At 40.1% G+C, this 22381-nt stretch overlaps 1 protein-coding gene and 1 long non-coding RNA gene across 7 annotated transcripts in view; one reads left to right on the forward strand and one right to left on the reverse strand.

The window, feature by feature from the left end:
* The window catches only part of Tfap-2 (Transcription factor AP-2), a 97092-nt gene that overhangs the window by 38767 nt on the left and 35944 nt on the right, over positions 1 to 22381 (reverse strand). The window contains exon 1 of one of the 5 annotated variants that reach the window (XM_064131076.1): positions 2195 to 3595. The exons of 3 other annotated variants lie outside the window; for them this stretch is intronic. In XM_064131076.1, coding sequence (XP_063987146.1) covers positions 2195 to 2488 — 294 coding nt within the window. In that variant the 5' untranslated portion in view covers positions 2489 to 3595. Of the gene's footprint in view, positions 1 to 2194; positions 3596 to 22381 lie in introns of those variants that run through there. One more of the 5 variants, XM_064131075.1, reaches the window with a different exon arrangement.
* LOC135167688 (uncharacterized) lies at positions 5920 to 20794 on the forward strand. Of its 2 annotated transcripts, none has more exons than XR_010299906.1 (3): positions 5920 to 6338; positions 11938 to 12443; positions 20330 to 20794. It is a non-coding gene; the product is annotated as an uncharacterized LOC135167688 (long non-coding RNA). The 2 variants fall into 2 exon arrangements; XR_010299907.1 differs by having other exon boundaries at positions 11938 to 12013.

Consider the following 22381-nt stretch of genomic DNA (forward strand, 5'->3'; position numbering starts at 1 on the left):
TTGTGGTGCGTATCATCGTGATGTGTTTTCTCTCCTGTGTTAGAAATTAATTTGACCGTTTTATATACCCCTCTCCCCTTCCCTCACCCCTACCCCTTCATTACTATTTTTTTCCCCCATCAATTCAACAAAGAGAACGAAAAAAAAAACAAATATCAGCAACAAGACAGACTGAACGTGACTTATAATTACAATGTCAACTATTAATCCTCAAAGCGGCAATTTTTTTTGCTTCTTCCTTTTTTTTTTGCAATGGAAAAATACCCATGTGATGAGGTTAGTAGTAGCACAAGTACCAATGTATAAAACAATAAAATGTCTTCTCCTCTCGACTATAACTTTTCACGTAAGCGTAAAATGGCAAGAAACGTTCAGAGCGATGGTAAAAAAATTTTTTATGGTCACTCTTATACCTCTACGTTTATTAGCATGTGCACCACTGGTAGCCTCAGCATACTTCCTCTCCTCACCCCTCCACCCCCCCCCCCCCCCGCCCCCTGCCCCACCACCCCACGTCATTCTCGCATTTTCTGAAGTAATGCTTGGCAAATATTCTGTAAGTTCTGCAATTGCTGGTAAAAGTCATTACCGGAGAACTGTAGAGACAAAAAAAAGAGGAATAAAATAAGAGGACGGAAACGCCAGGGTGGGGGAGGATGAAGAAAATATGTAATCATGTGATCATTAATTTTTCAGTGGATAGTTAAAAATTTAACATCTCCCTTTCAGGGACAGAAAATAAGCCTTTGTTAATCGTTAAGATTTTAAAATTTCCGCCGGATAATGGGTGAATTGTTGAGTGTGTGAGGATCAGATAGATCATACACCTGTGACACTTGTGGTTTGAGGAAGTGACAATTCAGTGACATGGGGATGTATGAGCTGCTTGTGGAAATAAATGACGAGTTGTGGAGATTTGAATCGTGTAGTGGGTGGTAGGCGTGAAGAGGATGATTGTCCAGTGACTGGAATGCCCGCAAGTTGTGTCTGGCCAGTTGGATCGGTCATATCACAAAACTCGGATGTACCCAATTTCCGGGTTTAGGTAATGGTACATCGTAAATGTAGTGTACACGGAGAGAATGGAATTGTTTAAATGGTTAGAATGGAACTCATTTCCCAAAATAAATGAGCGGGAGGGGGGAAGGTGAATTTGATACCGGGTGAAATAATTACCGAAACATCGCGCTAAAGAAAATTTCACTTGCACTGTAATCATGTCCCCAACCCCCCTTACTCATCATTGATAATTTCACGGATTGTAATCCCGTGATGATCATGAGCAATAGCTTTAATGAGTCAAGTAAACCGGAAAGGGATTGACTGCAAGAAGTCAACTGGATAAGGGCCCGCTGCAGCTGAAGACATTCTACAACTTTTTCACGCCCCTTTTTCTGCATTTTCTTGATATTACTTTTACCCCATCCGCTCTCGACTTTTGTCTCTCAACTAAATCCGCGTAAAAACACGTGTTCAACGTTTCTCGGTTTTGCTAAATCGACATATTCACCGGTGAGTTGATAGTCACCTGCAGAAGAATTAATTCCTCAAGAATTGTGGAGTTACCAGTGATAGATCACCCCATAATATTCAATCCTCCAATCACCCCTGATAAATCCCAGCGCCCCCCGATAATCTTAACCCATAACCCCCCAATCGTCAACTCTATCACCGATTCAATCTCCTCATTCAATCACCCAGAAATGATATCTGGTATCCACCAGCACCAGCACCATCACCGATTTTCCTGAAAACCCGTTTGATGACCTCGTAGAGACATGCGCGTAGGTTGACATCCATTAGAGCTTTTAAAAAATAACCGACAACTGGAATACCCAAAAAAAAGCCCACCAATCCTCCCAACACGAGAATGTGAGTCAAAGACAACGCGGACCCCGAGGGTGACTGGGGAAGCCTCATGTCCTCATATGCATATACAATAGAAGTGCCGATGGAAAAAAGCGATCGTAAACTATAGACACGAGATAAACTGTCGGTTTGAATGTGTTGGCTGCCTTCAGGCAAGATGTGTCTCCTCTCTCACCCATGCGGATACGTTTGAGGCCAAAGAAAGCGAAATACGAAAAACGGGTTTTCAAGGTATTCCACGAAATATGAGAAAGACCTAGTGATTTTATCCGCAATTGTCATTAAATCACGCGGTAAATTAAAACTGTTAAAATTCAAAACTCACGTCCTCGATGTCATCCTGGAGTGTATCATCGGTATTGTCATCCAGCACGAATGCCACATCATTGTTGTTATTGTTGGTGGACAGTGGGGGAAGTTTTCTCACAACATCAGTGTCATTATCACGCTTCCGTTTACTGGGACTTCTATCCAGTACCTGATCATCGAGCATATCCGTAACCATGAGTTCAGATTCAACACTAGTTGGTGATGCTACTTCATCAAGTGGTGACATTGCGTTACGTTTTTCCACCCTGTTACAACTTCTATTACTACCAGAATCCTCGATATGTGACATTGCTCGCGAATATCGCGTTATCCAAAGTGATATCCATTCGTATTCACCCTGATCACCACCACCACGATTTTATATCATTTATTTCACCCAAACCCAATCACTATTCATTAGTCCCTCTTATCCTCGACTATATCCAGCGTCATCGTTTTCTATTATTATCCAATCACGGCCTCTGATCAAAGTCCCATTGTCCAAAAGTCTTCAAGATGACGCACCTCGTTCTGGTCTCTCCAGTGATGAAATATTTACTGCAACAGTATTTACAATTTCACTTTGTCGACAACACTTTCAGCCTCGATACACAATTTTCCCTGATAATGTACACCGTCATCAATTGTTCCAACCTCCAGGTCCAGCCAATACCAATTGACGTCAACTGTCCGAGTACTTTCGGCCGTCGTAAAAATCCCCGAACATCACAACCGCCAAAATCAACCAGCTGACGACAATATTCAGCAATAAACAATTACCACAACACTGCCATATGTATCCATATGTCTAGCGATTTTCATAACCTTGAACACTAGATTTTCAAACCAACCTGATAGTCGTTAATATCATACTTATCGCACAATTGTCACTGAATTAATCACAAACTTCAACGCACACACCGTGAGAATATTGACGGACAAACAAGTAGTCACGTGCCCAACGTGGACAGACAAAAATTCAATCTGTTGATTAACTTTGAAATTATGAAAATTCGATGGTCCCGGATAATCCCGATGATGTCTACGATAACTAGATACAAACATACGCACATACGCAGGCGATACATGAGGGGGAGGGAGAAGGGAGAGAAGAAGGGGAGGGAGAGGATTTTTATCGGTTGAAAGGTTCGTGAGTAGCCGATGGTGGAGACCGCGTTGGCGCGCGCGCCTCTCGAGAATGGCCTAGAGGCGAAAGAAGGAAAGAAGGCCCGAGTGGCGCCGCCTGCGGCAGGAGGGGGCATAAAATCCCTCGAAGCTGTATGCGACTGGAGCAAGTGTTGGATCACTTGACCACCACCTCCTCTCCCTCAAACAACCATCACCATTTCTCCCCTCCCCCCATCGATCACAACGCGATATCTTTCACTGCGTTACATATGTGAAAAATCAGACAGCAATCCAGCCTCCCTCGTCCCTAGATTTACCCTGGCAGTCAACCTGACCACTTGGACATGTATCTCGGGTAATAACGAAGGTAAATCCATCGATACCAATCGCCCATTGGACAGTAGATCAGGGATCTGTGTATTCAGGGAAGTGACGTGGAAGTTCACCTGTCCAACTGTCACAGGAACATACACAATCCACCTGCGAGGGGCTTAACAAATTGTATGGAAATAATGTGATTTGTTTCGATGTATATCGATTGACTGTTAAATCCATTGAATGAAGGTACTTCCAGATGATGATGTGGATACGTGTGTCCTTCATGATAGGTAAAACCTCGGACCTTGAGGTGCCCCGGGGCTTTCACCGCTGGTAAGAGCCGTTGTAGTCTCGTTACTTTATTTTTCCATCGCATTTTCCTTTTTTTTTTAACATACCCCCTCCCCCCTTGCCGCCCCACCCACACAGCATCAGCTTACACGGCATGCACCTGTCCCTTCGAATTTGTTTTTTTTTTTTGGAACACACCATACGTTATCTTGCAACACATTTGGGATGAGATGGTATTCAATCCCCCGGGTGAGATTAACGAGACAACTTTTGTAATCCATTTGGTATTATGCATTGATACTCTCGGTATTGGTGAGAGGGTCGATCGATGTTTTTTTGAAAAATAAAAATCAACCAGTATTCTCCCCCCCCCCTCCCCCCAAGAGAAATCTTTGAGCATATTTTCTCGGCTATTCTCGTGTATCGACTGCCGGATGCAGATAGGGCTTTCATCCCCTCGCAGACTAACCGAGTATTCCATCGTCTACGTAGGTTTGGACGATTTTTTTTTTCATTCATGGGACACGTGTGTGATCCCATTGACAATAGAGTGGAAGGCGTCGATGATGGGAAAGGCCATCCAAGTCACTGATACGATATACGATATAACATGTAAAATATCGGCGTTTTCTTCGTCAACAATACCTGTCCACATCCCCTCATCGTTTTGATAACCCCATGGATATCCTTCATGGAGATCGTCAAGCATTCACGTACAGTTTGCTGAATGTTTATGTTGCTACATTTAGGATACATTAGGAATCGAGTTTTGTCCTGAATTGACCAATGATGGAGGGAATGGGTGTGGCTGTTTGAACTGATTTTTCATCGTTAACTATTTGAATCACGTATCAAATTGAAATCAACCGGACGATTAGGACTTCGGCGGATGGATTTTTTTTTTTCTGTGATGTTGGTCTAGCTCGGTGGATAAAATGTTGAATTACCGGGAGGGGAGAGGCTCACCATGGTTGAGCCTGATTAATTCGTTTACCTCGTTACTTTATCGCTCAGGTGGCTCACTCGGTTTACCGATCCATTGCAATTTCTCTGTGTTTGTTCTGGGTAAGCAGTGCCCGCACTAAACCGGACAAGTTCTTTTTCCACTATTTTAATGTTGTGTTGGTAATGGCAAGTGCACGTACACTCGGCCATTTCTTTGATACTCGTTCCTCAGTTCGATTTCGTACGACGTTCGTTATATTTCAAACTGGATAAAAGTCAACCATACGCCATTTCCTATCATACCGCTATTTCTCCGGAGACTTCTCGTCTATATTTTCCATTTCACCTTTTTTCACCTCAGATTTTCAACGATTTTCCTTTTTTACCAGTCGCTATATGCTGAAGATTTTCTATTTATGCTTTCACGAATGACTTCCATCGTGAGGAATCCCTCCAGTCAAATACCCGATCAACGATCACGTACGATCGCAACAAACTCACGGGCGCGTCTCGTTAGTGTTTGCCGGTTATGTAGACACCGGTAATTCGATGGTTGTATTTACGTTAAATTGTTCACGATCCTGTGCGGTATAGGGATTGGTTATAATCGTATACATGTATACGTACAAACCACAGAATGAAGGATAGATTGGGGGATGGGGGGGGGGAGAGGAGGGGAGATCGGTTTCTCTCGGCCATTAGGCCAATATCGGCCCAGTCCACTGGTGAGTTTATTATTTTTTACTTCCATTATGTTATTCATCTTTCAATAATTTGGTACTTCAACTGAGTTGAAACTTGACTGGAGTTTTGTGGTTTCACGATCATCGAAGGAAATCGTTACTCGTGATATCATATTCAACTCGGTTACCATTTCGCCAAAGCGCACGCGTTCTCGTTACCTCGTGCATAGAAATATATTGAATATATATATATTCAATATGTTGAGAGTTCCTATGTAATGTTCTCCTTTATTTTCATTTTTTTACTCATCTTCTCTCATTGTTTTTTTAGCCAATGGGATACATTATACGAATGAGCTGGTATGATGGATCGGTATCGTTAACCCTACGGTTACGGAACTTTGAAAAATATCAATCGATTTGCCATTGATATGTGAAGAATGTGATTTGTGTTTATGATGTTTCTGTAATTTTCGTTTGTGCTGCAGATGTTTGTGCTCTATCGAACAATCAGAGTGGCGGTGAGGAGAGGGGGAGTGGGGGTTGGTATGATTCTTCGGCGTGATCAAAAGAACAAAGAGTTTTTGGCGTAACGAGGACACACGTCACCGCTGGATTCACGACAGTAAATCAAGTAACGAATGAACGAGGGCCAAGTTTTGGGGGAGAGGAATGAGGGCTTGACAATGTCGGGAGTATTCGGTAGAGTGAAACGGTGAGTTTCGTCGTCACGCTCCAATTGGCTGATCATCGAAAGTGAATGAGTCTGTTTGCAGGTGCATACGAGTCATACCGGTGAGTTTTAAGTGCATTATACAAATATCGTAACGTAACATCGTGATTATAATCATCCGATTTCGTACGGTTTTTGTGGACGTAAGATCGGTATGAATAATTCAGGTATTTATGCTGATTGTCGGTAATAAATAAAATTCATTGAGTTTCGATCTTTACACCGAATGACTCTCATTGTGATCTCTCTTTCTCTCTCTCTCTCTCTATCTGTGATTTCCCCCTGATGGGAGGGGGAGGGGCTCTTTTTTCTCCTGCACTCACTCCCGATCGCGTCTCGTATTATTTTTCTTTTCCGTTCGGGTTTTACTTGCTCTTCCTCACTCCTTCTCCTTCTCTCACCTGAGTCGCCGCACTGCTCGTTTTTTTTTTTTTTTGCCTCGTCCTCTTGAATAAATTTTTGTACTTTTTTTTCGGCTGGAAAGAGGCGCGCGCTCTTGTCCCTCCCTTAACCCGAGAGAGATTCCGTTGTGCTCACACACTCGTTTGGTCCGGACCCAGCGGCATCAGGTCAACGCCCCAGTGACCAGCGCACCTTGTTCGTCCACTCTCTACATCTTCCTCGTCCGACACAAGTGATATTGTGATATCTCTTTTTCCGGTCTTCCTGATAGAAATTTAGGTAGTTTTAGAAATTCCTCGTGTTGTTTAAAGTTTTTTCTTTCCTCATTCCCTACGATTTCGTTCATGTCCGATAATGAATCATCGATAATGTCGAGGAGATATTCACTTTGTATCACTGAATTGTAGACAGTGGTGTGCTGCAATGACAAACAGCTATTTATCAAGTGGTCGTCCCAGTCTCAGTGAGATCCAGAGAGTGGCTCGTTATCCTTCCGAACGACGGCCCATTCATAAAGATGATCTTCCACAATGCCAACGACATACATAAAAATTCGTAAAAACAAAGGATAAAGACTTGTCAGTATATAATCGAATGGAGAAGTAAAAAGAAAAATTCATCTGGAATATAAAGTTACTCAATGCTCCATTGGCATTTTTGTTCTTCTCTTGCTGCATAGGTGGTCATGAAGTAACAAAGGGATTCACCAATTGTCCTTCCACAGTTGAATTGTACTGTCCAGTTGTTTCGCACGATTCACCACCGATCATTACCGATTTCACAATTTTTATGAACCAAACAATTTTCCTTTGACCAAAGTGTCATTCCAGTAGACGTGTTCAGCAGTACAGAAATGATCTTGTACATTTCTTCATCCCTCTTTTATCCTCACGTAGGTAAGAGATTTACCGGCTATTACTCGCTAGTGACGCCCCCGGCACCCAGTAATTACCTCGGTTGACCACCCCCGCAGATCGTGCAATTGAAGAAACACTGATGGATTTTAATTTCAAAATGCCGCGCCCTATCTTTGATGTGTCATTTTATTTTGTCATCGTGGGTGATGGTAACATCTTGAACGTTTATATTTAACCCTCGGTCATACGAGAATCGAGTAACTCCTGCAGGATGGAATTGTACTGGATGATATGCACGATTTCATCAGGAATTTTCTCCCCTAGTGCAGTCGGGATGTCAAGTTTTTCTCTTCTCACTTGTGTGTCATCGACAGCATCCGGCTCGTAAATTCTCGGTCTCGTACTACTAATAATTACCACCCGTGACACTCAACTCATAACAAAATTCCAGACATCAGTAACGACCTTTGGCAGTGCCATGTTAATTATACGATTGTTAAAAATTTTATTGATTCTTAATTGCATTGATAAAATTCCAAAGTGCCTTCACGAAAATCAGTTGTGAAAGGTGAAGCTATTGATATTTTTTTTTTTTTTTTTGACTAATTCATCGATAGTTGTCTTTGAATGGTTTAAAAATAGTTAACGGTACGGATTATTTATCGTTGAACTGTTGTAAAATATTTTTTATAGTGACTGGAGAAACATTTTACGGAGACACCTGTTTTCAGGTAAAGTTTCTCTTACATTTGCAGTATAACCAATTCAAAACTCCGTTAAAATATTTATACCCGATCATTATGAATATTTTCTGCTGGATTTTGATAAGAAACGATAAACAATGTGATTAATTTTGTATTCACATGTACGTGTATACAATCTTAGTCCTTTTTCAACGATTTTACGATGGTAACTGAATAAAAGAAATTAAATGAGAAGGCACCCCACGAAGATTAAAGGTCAAATCTTTATCGTCTAGTCGGCATCGTGAAGTCAGTCCCAGTTTCCGTGTGAATCATTCGAAACCTTCGCAATTTGTGGATAAACGCAGGTGGTGGTGATGATTGGAGTGGGGGAAGGCAACGATTCTTGTCGGTAATATATAAGTAAAAGGTTACGTTATTGACTAGTTATGGTTTATATATAACCAGTGGTATATGTATATGTTGCCCTGACATGCCTATGCCGTTATTACAAGTATTACAACAGCTCTTGTTACGAACAATAGACACTCAATTACTCAGGGGAATAATGGGTTACCTTAATAGTTAATTAATTAGCTGAACAGCCACGACCCCGTTCACGAAAAGAAAATCAAAAATTGGTTATTCAATGCTGTACCCCAGATACTGGTGGAAATTCTTTGATATGGAGTTATAGGTGCGTAAATTTGCAAATGGTAACGGGTAGATTCTCGGGTGAGATTATATCGTTCGCAGAAATATCTACACCATAAATTACGGTCAAGGAATCATCTTGAATACTTGAACACTGATGGGTATTTTATGATTGAAGCTGAAGCGTAAAGTAGACTCGAAAGTTGCTGTATGTTACTATTACCTAAACGTAATTTAGGAATAAAAAATTATGGATTCAACGTAATTTGCTCAGAGAATCGACGAAAATTATGCTACATAATTATCTAAAATCTATAGCCCCGAATAAATGAACTATTATTGAATATTTATCTCTGAGCATTCAAAATTTCATCTGAATTTTCAATACTTCAGTACATCCAAGAATTCCATTGAAATCCCCATTTTCAAATGAGTAAAAAAATTCCTATTTTACTTCACTCGAAATATTCAATCGTGATTTCCTAAATGGCGAGAAAAATTCTCCCTAAATTACGTACCAGTAAAAATTACAAAACAGTTATGCATTTTTTTCTGGAATTTTTCTCTTCCGTCATTTTCACCGAATATTGTTTTGCCTCTCAAATTACGGAACTGGCCCGTAATTTTTAAACAATTTTACTCTCCATGTGCCACCACTGTATTGGTAATTGTGTAAAGGATAATGTAGCTATTTCAGTGGTCTGTATCCAACAATCGACAACAGATTGGCTACGATCGACAGAATCAATTGCCGTATATAAAGAGTCGATTCACTAATAGTCACGCTGGTTTATCTCCAACTCATACCTGGATTCTTGACGTGTGCTCCAAGGCACCAGCCTCCAGTGTATTGCGTACAGATTTAAGATTCTCCCTCCCCTCCCTCTACCCCATCGCTCCCCCTACAATTCCTCGATCCTAAAGGTACATACACAAGAATGATTAATGCATGAGAGATATTTTCGATCTTAAAGCCAACTGATATAGGCCGCTGCAGAACGCTGCAAACACCCATCTCACCGGTTACTTTCTATCGCCTGGTCTTGGGCTTCCAACGCTGATACCAATGCACCAGAGTTTGCCCCAGGTTTATTTGATTATACGCGTGTCAGTCTGTTGAGGGCTTTCCAATCGATGATCGATCGGAAATGAATAATGTGATTTGAGTACAGTAAACTCCGAGTTTTTTCAATGTCTCTAATCTTCAGTCAACATACATTGCAACAATATTGACCGATCAATCACGAACAGTCGAATACACCAATCGCCAATCAGGCCGTTGAAGTCGATTAAAATGTTGTTTTGATCTGGTTATCGATGGGGGAGGGGTTGTTTTAAATGTTGAAGAGGTGCACGCACGGAGATAAATGTTTAATAACAATTACATGTCTTTTTTGCGAGTCCAGAGCGACATCTGGTAAAGGAAAATTTAACGGAAATGTTGGGAAATTTATTTGAAATGTTCTGGAATTTGAAAATTGAAAAAAATTGAAAATTGAAATTTGATTTTGAAAATTTAGGGAACATCAGGCAATTTTTCCGTTAGCGAAAAGCCAGTTCCGTAATTTTCAATCATAAATGAACTTAAGAACCTCAATTTTTACTGAATATTTATGTCCGTATAGTTGATAGATGATTGGTGGAAATTCAGAACTTCAATTGGATGAGAATATTCTCGTTGATGAGTTTTGTAAGTCCGTCAGCGATGAGATCAACTCGTCATTAGCAACAAATGAACGCTTGCCTTCTTGATTGGACGATCTTAGTCTTCTCTTTCTATCGGCCCTCATCAATGACGCCTCGGCCTCAGCTACTTTACTACGGCTAATTGCCCCCTCGGTGGTAACGAGGGACAGATAAATTACGCCGCGTTATTGATAGCCCGTGGTCTATCCGGGGGATTATCACGGGGTGAAAGGGGTTTGTGCTCTCCATTAAACGCGTCGACTCGATTTATTATTTCAATTACAATCAGGATTTTCCTATGATTGAAACTACTCTATATTTTTTTTCATTAAAATCATTATTTGAGTTTGAATTGGGACAAGAGCGCGGTTTGCGACGCAAGAACCATCTGGTGGAGTGCAAAGTGTCTTGCAGGTGTACTATAGTACGAGAATTTCTGCTTTATCGACGCACGTACCGAAGTTCACCTCGTGGGGATGATTGTACTGTCGTGGAAAGGGAATCCCCACAGCGGAGGCTGCAGAGATCCGCATCTGCAGTTGATCATTCAATTCCTCTGTTATCACCCGAGTTGTTAACGTCCCGACGATCGGTAAAGCGGTACTACAAATCGGTAAATGTATCGTTCTGCCAAGTGGCAATTTTTGGTAATTTTTGGAGGGCTCCATAAAATCGCTGCATACCCCATAATTTAGGATCATCAAGGAGGAATGCATTGAGTGAATGTACGGTATTTAGGCTCATAAATAAAAATCATTACCTCATCATTGGAGTATGAAAAAATCCATAAAAATCATGAATAATAATCTATTGAATTTTAGAAATGCCCGACAATATGGTCACAATTTTTACACCATTTTCATTTAGCACAAGCGTTAAAGGGGTATAAAACTCGGTACAATTAATGGCCTTACCGACACGGATCTTTGAAACGAAGGAGACGATGATTTACAGCCTTGGCCCCTCCCCCCGGGGCAGTGAGAAAATGAACAAATAAAAAATGATGAAAACGAAAGTTGAAAATGAAAAAAATAAAGAAATTTGACAGATAAGTGCCAAGGTGAGAGGATATGAATACCATTTCCCGTGTTGGTGGAGTGATTGAGAGGGCGGTTGAGGAGTCGTTGGTAAAAATTCATGTTTCAGCAAAAAGGTAGTGCCTTTTTTTAAAAAAAATGTAACGTTTTTTGGCGCCTTCTTTGAGCGTGTAGCTAAGCTATGCATATCACCCTATATATTCCATATAATATACGATATACCACATGAAAAATCTCCTCTCTTTTGAATTTGTTATAATAATTTTTTTCAGGCTCTAGATCAAGGCGCCTCATACGCTACTAAAAAAAATTATTGTTCTATTTTTTTTTTTACCACACAAGGTGTTGGAGTTAGAGTCCTGGTATCCCGTGGAGAGGGGGAGAGACATCACGGCTTAAAGATGAAATCGGGACATTGGTAAGTTGAGAACTCAGGGGATGGGGTGGCTCGTGCTGGAGGATGACCTCTGACCGTGAAGAGAGTGAAGCAATGAGGATGCCATGGGCCGGGCACGCGAGGTCCGAAGACCCCTGGGTAACATCTCTTGGTCTTGTGGCCTCAGGCACGCGCTCCTCCACCACTTCTCTCTCTTTCCCTCGTCCAGCATTTCTCTCGATCTCTCTTTTTTCCCCTCCTCCCCCTCATGCCCTCAGCGGTACCACGGAATGGATAATTCCATGCGATTGGCTGGTGTGTCGTGCCAATGCAGCTCGTGCAAAGTGGCTCGGGCTCTACTTCGAATTGGTGTAATGCAACAAAACGCAATCTTATGTACGTGTAATACCCATATTCAGAAAATGGTGGATACACCAGGATGATGTCTCGCAAAATGGACGTACAACGATACGTGAGTATAATGGGTAGTTCTTTCGTGCACAGGGTAATACCGCAAGTTTTTCGTGCCAAGGGCTTTTTGATGATTTGAATAAACGCGTGCGCAGTGCGAGCCAACTCATCGGTTTTTCTTTAACTCGTACGAAATCCCCGAACGATTTGACCCCCGGGCGATTTTACATTCCACGTGAAATTCCCGACGGTTTTTTGAGAATTCAGAAGGGGAGACGAACTTTTTATCCCTTTCTCATGGTAATCTTTCATCCGGCGATTGGAACACAATGTTGGAAATCTTCGGGTGAATTTTACAAACTGAATTGCAAATGTTTTCAGGAAAGAACAGAGTTATTGACATCTGGTGATTGGCTTTAATTTTTTTTTAGTCGGGTAGTTCCAGGGGAATTTTGAGATGTTCGTTATTTATAGGGGGAATTTATGGTTAATTGGTTTGATTGACAGGTAAATTTTTATTTTAATTTGATATTGAATGGTCGAGTTTTGGAATTGCATTGTGCGGCTACTTTGAGAGTGAGGAATCCCGGGGATTTTTAATAATTCCCCTTCCCCGAAAGTTTAAAGTACTTCTCCCGGAAATTGGTATTAACCCTCTGAAGTGAAAGTCGGGCTGGGTTGTGGATTGGGCGTGAGAATGGTGGAAACGCCCATCACCTCCGAGGGTTCAACTACACGTAAAATATGGATTTTTTTCCTGTCAGTATTGAGAATAAAGGAGTTCAGTGATTCTCTGTTAATTCAATTAGGATTTGATCAGATCACTCCGTAAAAGGAATAAAATTATGAAACTGCAATTGATTTTGATTCTGCCTATTAGGGGTCAATTTAAAAGTGAAAATGACCAATGAAACTAAGTATTGGCTTCACTGGAACTTGTGGAACCCACACGATATGATAGATTCCAGGAAATTTTAGGGGTAGTTATGTTTCAATTTTCGATATTGTCGATTTGAGTGCCATTTTACATCGAAACGTTCATTAATATCGTTATTGGTTTTGAAAATTAACAAAGAATGATTTTTTCATGCTAAACATTAATTTACATTCCGTTGAAAGCTCAGCTCTCAACCTCATTACGAAAAGTGACGGTGACATTAAATTGAATTTGTAATAGTCAATAATTTTCATTGCTCTATGGACCGGGCATTGCAATTTTATCAAAGGTTTTACGAGTCAATTGATTTATTACTAACGTGGTGGGAAATTGCATGTGAAAATGTCAAAAACATTCACTAATTTTCACGTAATTAAATTAAGTGAGAATTGACTTTAATGCATAAATATTAATCAGTGTCATTCAAATTATACTTAGCAATAAATTATAATTTTTTTCGAACTCTGAAATTATTTTCTGGCAAAATTATGAATGGCAATTTATTGACGATTTCACGTCGGTAAAGGGCTTGTTGATAATTCTATTTATTATTGATTGAACTATTCCATGAATCTTTTCCCAAGTGAATGAATAAAACAGCATATTCCAAAACTTTATGAAGTGTCAGTAAAAATTGGGGGAAATGGAACTCAAATAGAACCTTCAATATATTTCTAGAAAAGTTGAAAATCATTTCTAACGCGAAAAAAAATTCAAAAATATCCTTAAGAGTTCCAAAGTTCCTTACTAACACATAAACTCTCCCTTAAATCTTCTTTTACCCTACCATTGTACAAACATGTCTATTGTATCGCAACAAAACCCTAAAGAGACCTGAAATATAGCAGTTGGGCGGTAACAGAGGCGGTCCTGACTAATTATAATTGCAAGACGGCGGCATTAACCTATGGCTAATTGCTACGTTGTCTTCCCAAACCGGCATCAACCCCCTGAATATCCGGATCTGAGGTGTCTTATCACCTGCCAACATCATCGGTTGATTTACCAACGCCCTTTAAATACTCCAGTCCCCAGAAATTAAATCCCGGAATGCGTAACTCATTGAGAGTAAAAGTGTGTTACAAAAATGAAAAATAAATTGGGATTGAAAAGCAATTTTATACGTGTTCTTTTTTCGTTAACTTCAGCGCGCGTTTCATGATCATGAATATGATAATTGAGAAACTGGCCTAACAGTGCGGGCGTGGAATGAACGTGTGCATTTCTCTCTCATTCCTCCACATCCACCGCACCTTCCTCACATTTTTTCCCTCGTTTTGCGCTTGTCGATCATCCCGTCCTCCATATTCACCTCGAAAGTGCGCGGTAAATGCTCGGCGCTTCGATAATTCATTCGAGGAATTTTTGAATAAATCAGGTGACGATTATCACCCACGTCAATGATCCAACTCAATATGATTTTTTCAATAAAATCTAGTGTGCGAATTAATTTCTGTAACAAAAGTAGAACAAATGCCCGTCACAAACGTGGATGGATGGCTTTCCAGTGCAACAGGTACAGCACCCAGGGCCTTTCATGTAACCTGTACAATTCTGTAAACTGATAACAGTAATTATCGTGTGTATATGGGTATGTTTATGTGTGTATATGTCACTTTGAGCAAGAGCCTCACGCCTAGCCTCGAGCTAAACAGACAGAGCTGGGGTGCGTTGTGGTTTGCTGTAGAGTGGAGCATAACAGAAACAGTGGACACGGTATTTATCAACTGGGTGACTTAGGTGAAGCTACGTTGGACCCTGGGCTTTGGCCTCTACTCGGGTTAGTTTTCGCCTCCAGGCAAAATACAAAAGCGCGGCGGGCGGTTTCGCCTAATACACTAATAACATACTGCCGCTGTAGATGATAATTAATAATGTATCGTCGCTGGCTCACGATGAGACAGTAGAGAAAACTAGGATGGGAGTGGTGAGATTAGGTACATTGTGGGTGGATACATGTGTGACATTCCGATGTATAAATATCGCGTGGAGAAAACAAGCGCGAGGGAAAAATCAGTAGTGAAGTGGTAAAACCCGATAAGTGACATTTGAGTATCGACGTGTTTTTGCTGAATATCTCGTGACCTGGGGAAGATTCGGAGATTTTTATTATGACATTTTTTGTGGGGAAAAATGAATTCTACAATAGATGTCATGATGAAAATTTAATTATCTCTTTTAGATTCAGAGATATTGCATAAAAACTCGTCTCAGAAATAAGTCAACTTATTTTGGTTGATCAGGTCGCTATTGAAATGGCTTTACTGTCAGAATTTCCGTTCCGTAATTTCTATCTTTCTTCGCATACGGTATGATAAAAATTTGTTAAATTGTAGGCAATAGTTATCAAAGCGGTGCATGGACGTCATTTTTGCGATAATCTTCTAATAGTTTTTTTTTTAATTTGCTATTTTTATCCCAGATTGTCCGCGATCCGACGGATGAAGATACATTTTGCGTTAACAATTCGCTTATTCTTCCTCGATTCATTGGTTTCTTTTCTCTTGTTCTTTTGCGTGTCACTGTTCAACGCTACATCACCGACTAAAACGAGTCTCAACGCAAATAAGATAATCTCCATTATAAACTGCAAAGGTAAAGGCAAGTAAACGCACCGTTGAAGGTTATTTACTTGGCCGGAAGACACCGAGGGAAAAAGGTATACAACAATGCAAGCTCAACAATGAAGACAAGGGGTGGGCGGTGGAGAATGAGTGAAAATAAAGAGTATAAGGGTAGTCTGTTGTGCGCCTTTGGACCTCAGAAACTCCCTCTTGCTTTATATTGAAATTCTTTAGCTCACCCCACAAGTTAATTTGTATTTTCGTGGAAAACCGAGACCAGGAGTCACTGCCACTCATCAGCGTGAACTCTCCGCATAATTTTTGCCCCTTGACTTACCTGTGAACAGAGAAAATAATGGAGATGTGATAAATTTAGATAATTCGGGATGTGATTGAGAATTAAATACGAATTTTTTTCATCTTCCCTGGGCCTTGGGCCCCATTAATTAGTTCTTATAACTAACAGAGGGAAAACAGAATAATTAAAATTATTATATGCCATTATCTGCGGACAGAGATAAACTTCCGGTAAAAATTACTCGACCGGTTTGTAAAAGGTCTTCGCGAGTCATAATTCCCTCATTTCTATTTTAAAATTTAATGCAAATTAGTATGCAATGGGCGATTGTTAGAAACATTTGTATCAAAGACGCTTTAAAGTCACGTCATAAAAATATTTAGTTGGCAAAATTATATTTTTCCCTCGGTGTAATGCCATTTTATAATATTTTTTAAGTAATTGTACATTCGCTGGGCTCATATTTTTTGTATTTTTCTCCGTGTTGGAGTCAAATTTTGGAGGTATTAAATTCCCACTTAATGACACTGTAATAGATCCATAATGGATCATTACAGTGAGAGGGAATATGGAGGAGATAGTGTATGCAGATACGGTGAAATGCTACAGATACTGAGAGGGGTGAGTCCGTTCGGCTCCAACAATTCATTGTTGTTATCTTGGTAGTGGTCTCCTCTGTCTCTGCATCTACATCTACATGTATACCTATTACGGCATATGTATTATTGTCCCGGGCGATAGAGAAGTGTAGATCGTACTCGAGAGATAGGAGAAATTGAGATCGCATGGGTGTGATACAGATTGGGGTGGGCGAAAGGGCGTGACACTCGTTAAGCCGCTCATTAACAAAAAATCGCGTAGACACGTGACTGATATTTTTCATCACACAAGAAATATTGTATTGCTTTAATGAGGATAGAATGGACACCGTTACAAAATTAGTGGTGAAAGGTCCGAAGAAATATTCTCCAAATTTTTGAAGTCAATTTCGTAATATTGATCATTACGAAATTTGAAGCAATTTATAATTTTGTCCCAAAATAAGTGGAATATTCGCAATTGATTTATTGAAATTCTGAGAATCCAAAAAAAACAGACTAACAAATGAAATATAAAAAGTTGCTGGTGGAATTATCCTCAAGTGAAATGAATAGAGTTAAATCAAAATTTGAACGCAGAAAATTTGCGATTTGTTGTTTCAGGTAAATTATAAGTTTTTATGTTACCCCTTGCACCCAACTCAAAAATAAGTGTTTCATAAAACGTTTAGACGCACGTTTCGCTAATTTGAAATCAATAGTTTCCACTCCCGTAAATGTCATACTACTCAAACATTTCCAAGCGAAATTACAAATTCCATGAACGATTTGATCTCAACGTGACCTCACATTCAAATGGTGAAAAATTGACAGGTATAACCATTACATCGACCGATGAAAATTTCCAGGATCGAATTTCCTTGTGAATGAATATGCGAAACCAATAGAGAAAACAATTATAATTGGCAAAATTATATTCTTCTCTCGGAGTAATCATAAACAACGCTTCCTCCAGACTAAAAAATTCAAAAAAAAAAATTGTTAACCAACGAGGAATCAATGACAGACTTTCGATATATCGACAGTCTCGATGTTGTCCTTTTATCAATGACAGAACAACGAATTCAAGAATTTTCCTGAATATTTATCTTCGTGTGGATTAATTCGACACTTTTTCCTAACGCAATAAAATGTGCAGCATATTTGAATTGTACTAATTGTGAATGTGCATGAAAGAGGTAGCCCCGTGGGCTGATGAGGGGTGGGGGGGGGGGTGAATTTTTGGTGCTGTTGTGTGGAATGAGAGCAGAGATGAGCACGATGGTGCCACGGAAATGAATAATGGATTTGAACGCAGCCATGCCAGCGCCAAGTTTGAATATTCATAATGTGCCGCTATGTTCTGTGGTGCACGAGAAGCTCCATAGGCATTTCAGGGCCTCTACACAGTTTCTATACCTATACATGTGCAAAATATAAACGTGCAACCAGTGCGATGAGACGCGGGCTGAGAGCTACCTGCTTGAATATGGAGCGGGTCCGGGGCGTTAGCCGCTCCAATGGGTTCCGAATACGTATTTTCATCCCAACTCGTGAAATTGGACCTCCAGATTGAAACTCCAACCACTCAACTGCTGGGTATATCTGTATTTGGAACCATATATTATATCGCTTCTATGGTTTGACTTCTGAAGTGGAGTGGAGTATATGGCTCGTGGATGTTTTACACGAATCGCACTTAATTCTGCGGTTGTCTTTGTTGTAGATGAAGAAATTGTTGAGAGGTTGTTGATTGGCTTTTGATATTTTCTATTGGTCTTGATAGACAGTGCATTTGTAGCAAATTATAATTGAGTTTTCGAACGGAAATTATGAGTTTTGGCAGAATTTTCTGGGGATAATTCCGATGGGTTTATAACTGTAGTGAAAAAACTGGAGTATTTTTAATTGACGAGTGGGTTAATTAAGTTATGCTAGTGATTTTTGATTTTCAATAACTCCCCGATCTAGTCAAGAAGAATGAAGAATGTAGCGTTTAGTTTTTTACTGAGATTATTGAATTGAAAATTTTGAAGTTCCCAATTATTTATCTATAGACGACGTTAAATATTAAATTTTTTTTTAATCTCTGCGTGTAGATCCATTAATCATTAATTCACTAATCGCGATCAATCTTCCGTTGATTATTGAATCAATCGGTAATGAGAATTGAAAGATTTTTTGATTGCTTCATTAGTCAGCGAAAGAATGATTGATGACTGTGTCTATCGTTAATTGGAATTCGATATTATTCGCTCGATGGGGTTAATAAGAGACAGTTAATATAAGAGATGAACACAGTAATTATCAAATAATTGTCAGTTTCAATGGGTGATGCACTGAGTAATCGATCTCTACTCAATTCGGATTTCTATTCACGCAACCGAGAGAGCAATATCAATTTTTATTACTCACAACTTCACAATATCAAATTTCGTTAATCGATCCTTCCAATAATTAATTCATTGCTCAACTAGATTATCATTCGCCTGAATAATTGATTATATTAAAACACCCTCACGAAGAAAAATATCCAGTAAAAATTACCACTACAAAATTGCAATTTTTATTGAACATTTCTCTCCCCGTACACGAAACCAGAAATCACCGAGACATTTTCACATCTTCTTTTCACTTGTGAATCTCACCCATCTCGTAGTTTCTCTGTTTAACAACTGCTCCAATTTCCGTAAAATAATCAACAATTCTCCGCAATCAACTATCAAACTTATTTATTACCCTCTTCCACCCGGTACTTTATTGTCTCCACCATACAACTCCTAACGACGGGTCATCAGCGCCGGTTGTAACATATAAAATCCCTCACCACCCGGAGTATATTCAAAGCCATCACCAGGTATAGACAGCATTGAAGACTTGTAAACCGTACATCGGCATCATCTAATTGCTCGCGTGATTTGTTGCATTTCTTCGTTAACGCGAATTTACCAACATACCGAGGACACTCGATGGACGTGAGGGGTTGCATTAGAGAGATGTTCGCGGTGAGGGAGGAAGGGGGGGGAGGCGTTTCGCATACTTTCTCACCTGCTTATTAGAGGCTGTTTTATCGACTCTACAAAAGCCAATCTGTGAAACCCACTGTCACGCCCGAATATTGAATATCGAAAGGGGAATTATATTTCTCTACCGAGTGTATCGATGAGGAATGAAGAAGATTTAATGCCCCAGACAGGGACAAAAGGAAAAAAAAAATGAAGAATCAAAAAGAAAAGAAGCTGAAGATGCCGCGGACGAAGGTGGATGAGGAATCGATGTACAAATGGTACGGTGGTGGGGACCGAAAGGCGCAACATTCCAATCCGTTACAATTACCGAATAACTCGGATGTTGGCCAACATTGAGCGAAAAAGGCTCAACCTGAAATTAAGTTGATTAGAGGCTACCGGTTTGTAACGATGCCCACTACTGGAATTTAACCAGTTATTATATAGATACCGCTAGCATGTATGCGCGTCAAAAAATATGTGCCTTCCAAAATTAGGTTCTCAACCTTTTCCCTTCATCCCCCATTCAAATAATCTACACCTTAGATTTTTCTATTTTCAGATGCTCTCAACAGTTCTTCGCTCGTTGGTTTTATTGTTGCACATCTTCGTGATGATGAAGGGAAAAAAGAAAATTAATTCACCGGTGGATGACCCAGGAGATTGAGGGTAGAAGGAGAAAAGGGCTTTGGCGATTAAACTATTCGTCGGTGTGTAAGGGATATACGGCCCGTCGGGGGAAAGAGGAAGAGGATTCAGCGGAACGATCAAATTAAAATTCGACCATTGGGATCCCCCCCGAATTATGGGAATTACTCCTCGATATAACCCTGTCATTAAAATTTTTGCTTTGATTAATTTGTCCGGGTGTTATTTAACCGCGCGTAATTCAAACGTGCGGTAAGTCTTTCGGGTGAATTTTAGAACAATTTTGGAGTGATAAATTGTTTCAGTTGAGCCGGTGGATATAAAAAGAATTTTGTGATGACGCACATGCAATTTTTGGAGTTTAAATTGTTTAGATGAAAGTGACGCAGATGATATAACCGAATAAATTTCATTTTTACAGGAAATTAGCGAATAATTATTTCAGTGACATTCGTATAATTTTTATTTCAATGCCACTTCCCTCCAGAATTACCAAACTCATAAAAATAATTTTCATCGAACTTCCCCCTCCATATACGTGACAGGGAGTTCGATAGTTCTAAAAAACAAAGGATAAGACGACAAAACGATATACGAACTGAGAAATAACAGAGACACGTCATTCAAAAAAATGTTTAAACTCGTCAAAAAGCTTTCGTGAAACGTTCAAAGGTTAACCAGGTTCCCGATATACTCTGTCTGGCAGTAACGGCTAGTTAGCACGAAGATTGGCTATCCTGATGTTATTGGACCCGGTCCGTAGTGACCAGAAGAGTAGGAGGAAACGATTGTTATTGGGATCAGTGAAACAGAGTGCGAAAAGGTTGTAAAATAGCGCGAACCTAAGCCGCCGGTTATTTATTGCTTCAGCGGTGGCACAGGTGAAAATAAAACGAAATACATTTATTTCCTTCATCCGTCAAAGGTGCTGTTGAGACGAATCGCCGTCATGTCCCAACTATATTTTCATATCTTCCATTAAATTGCAACGCCCACGTTACCAACATTATATTCCCGTCGACTGAGCCTCCCCCTTCACAACCCAGTGAAATTTATAGAATATCATCGAGATAGAGCGCGATGATGTCGATAACAAGAAGTAGTCGACTGTCACTTTTGAAAAATAACCCCGAGAATTTATTAGAAAGCAATAACTAGTGTGAAATGACTGAAGTAACTGGGAACTTTAACGCAAATATCTCCACCACGAACACCACATGAAGTAAAAAATTCAAGTTCATGAGTTGCTTGTTGAAGCTAATCACAGTTTAACTTTTACGATCGACAATTCCTATAATTTACGTTATAAAAATTACCTTCCACCTCCTGCGACACGAGTCACAAGTAATTTTTCACATATTTATTTTTTTGAAAAATCGTTTATCCCCCGATACACGCGTCGAATTTATGAAGCCAGACGAAAATATTAATACAGCAAACAGTTGTTTATGTATACAGAGGAAATGAGGATGGTAAGTGTACATCTAGAAGTCGTAAGGAGACTCGTGGAATGATTCCATTGTGCCAAGATTTTACGAGTTACTTCTCCCGAGGCCTGTCATTACGGCGTTTGCGGTCAGCCAGGGCTCGCGCCGCAGAATTTCAAAATGATTTACAGCTCAATATCTGTAAATTTATATTCCATAAGGCTTTTAACGTATCTATTTCACTTGGTGGATGGCCACTTACACTCGTTGACGAAATTTCTCCCAATATTTTTCTCAAATAACTGACCCCATCTCTCATTATGTGACTCCACGCGAAAACGTCAATTGTCCATGAGAGCGTAATGCACTTTGCAATGGACTTGATGGTTAAAGACTCGGAGGTAAATATTTTAGGCGAAACACACAGGGAGAGAGAGAACGAGAGGTACACGAAATTCACCACCTCCTCCCCCTCCTCCCGCGACCACCCACATGAGCGTGACGAGCTACTCTTCCGTACACCGAGTCAATTAAGCCCC

The sequence above is a fragment of the Diachasmimorpha longicaudata genome, chromosome 11 (genome assembly GCF_034640455.1).
Source record: "Diachasmimorpha longicaudata isolate KC_UGA_2023 chromosome 11, iyDiaLong2, whole genome shotgun sequence".
Classification (NCBI taxonomy): domain Eukaryota; kingdom Metazoa; phylum Arthropoda; class Insecta; order Hymenoptera; family Braconidae; genus Diachasmimorpha; species Diachasmimorpha longicaudata.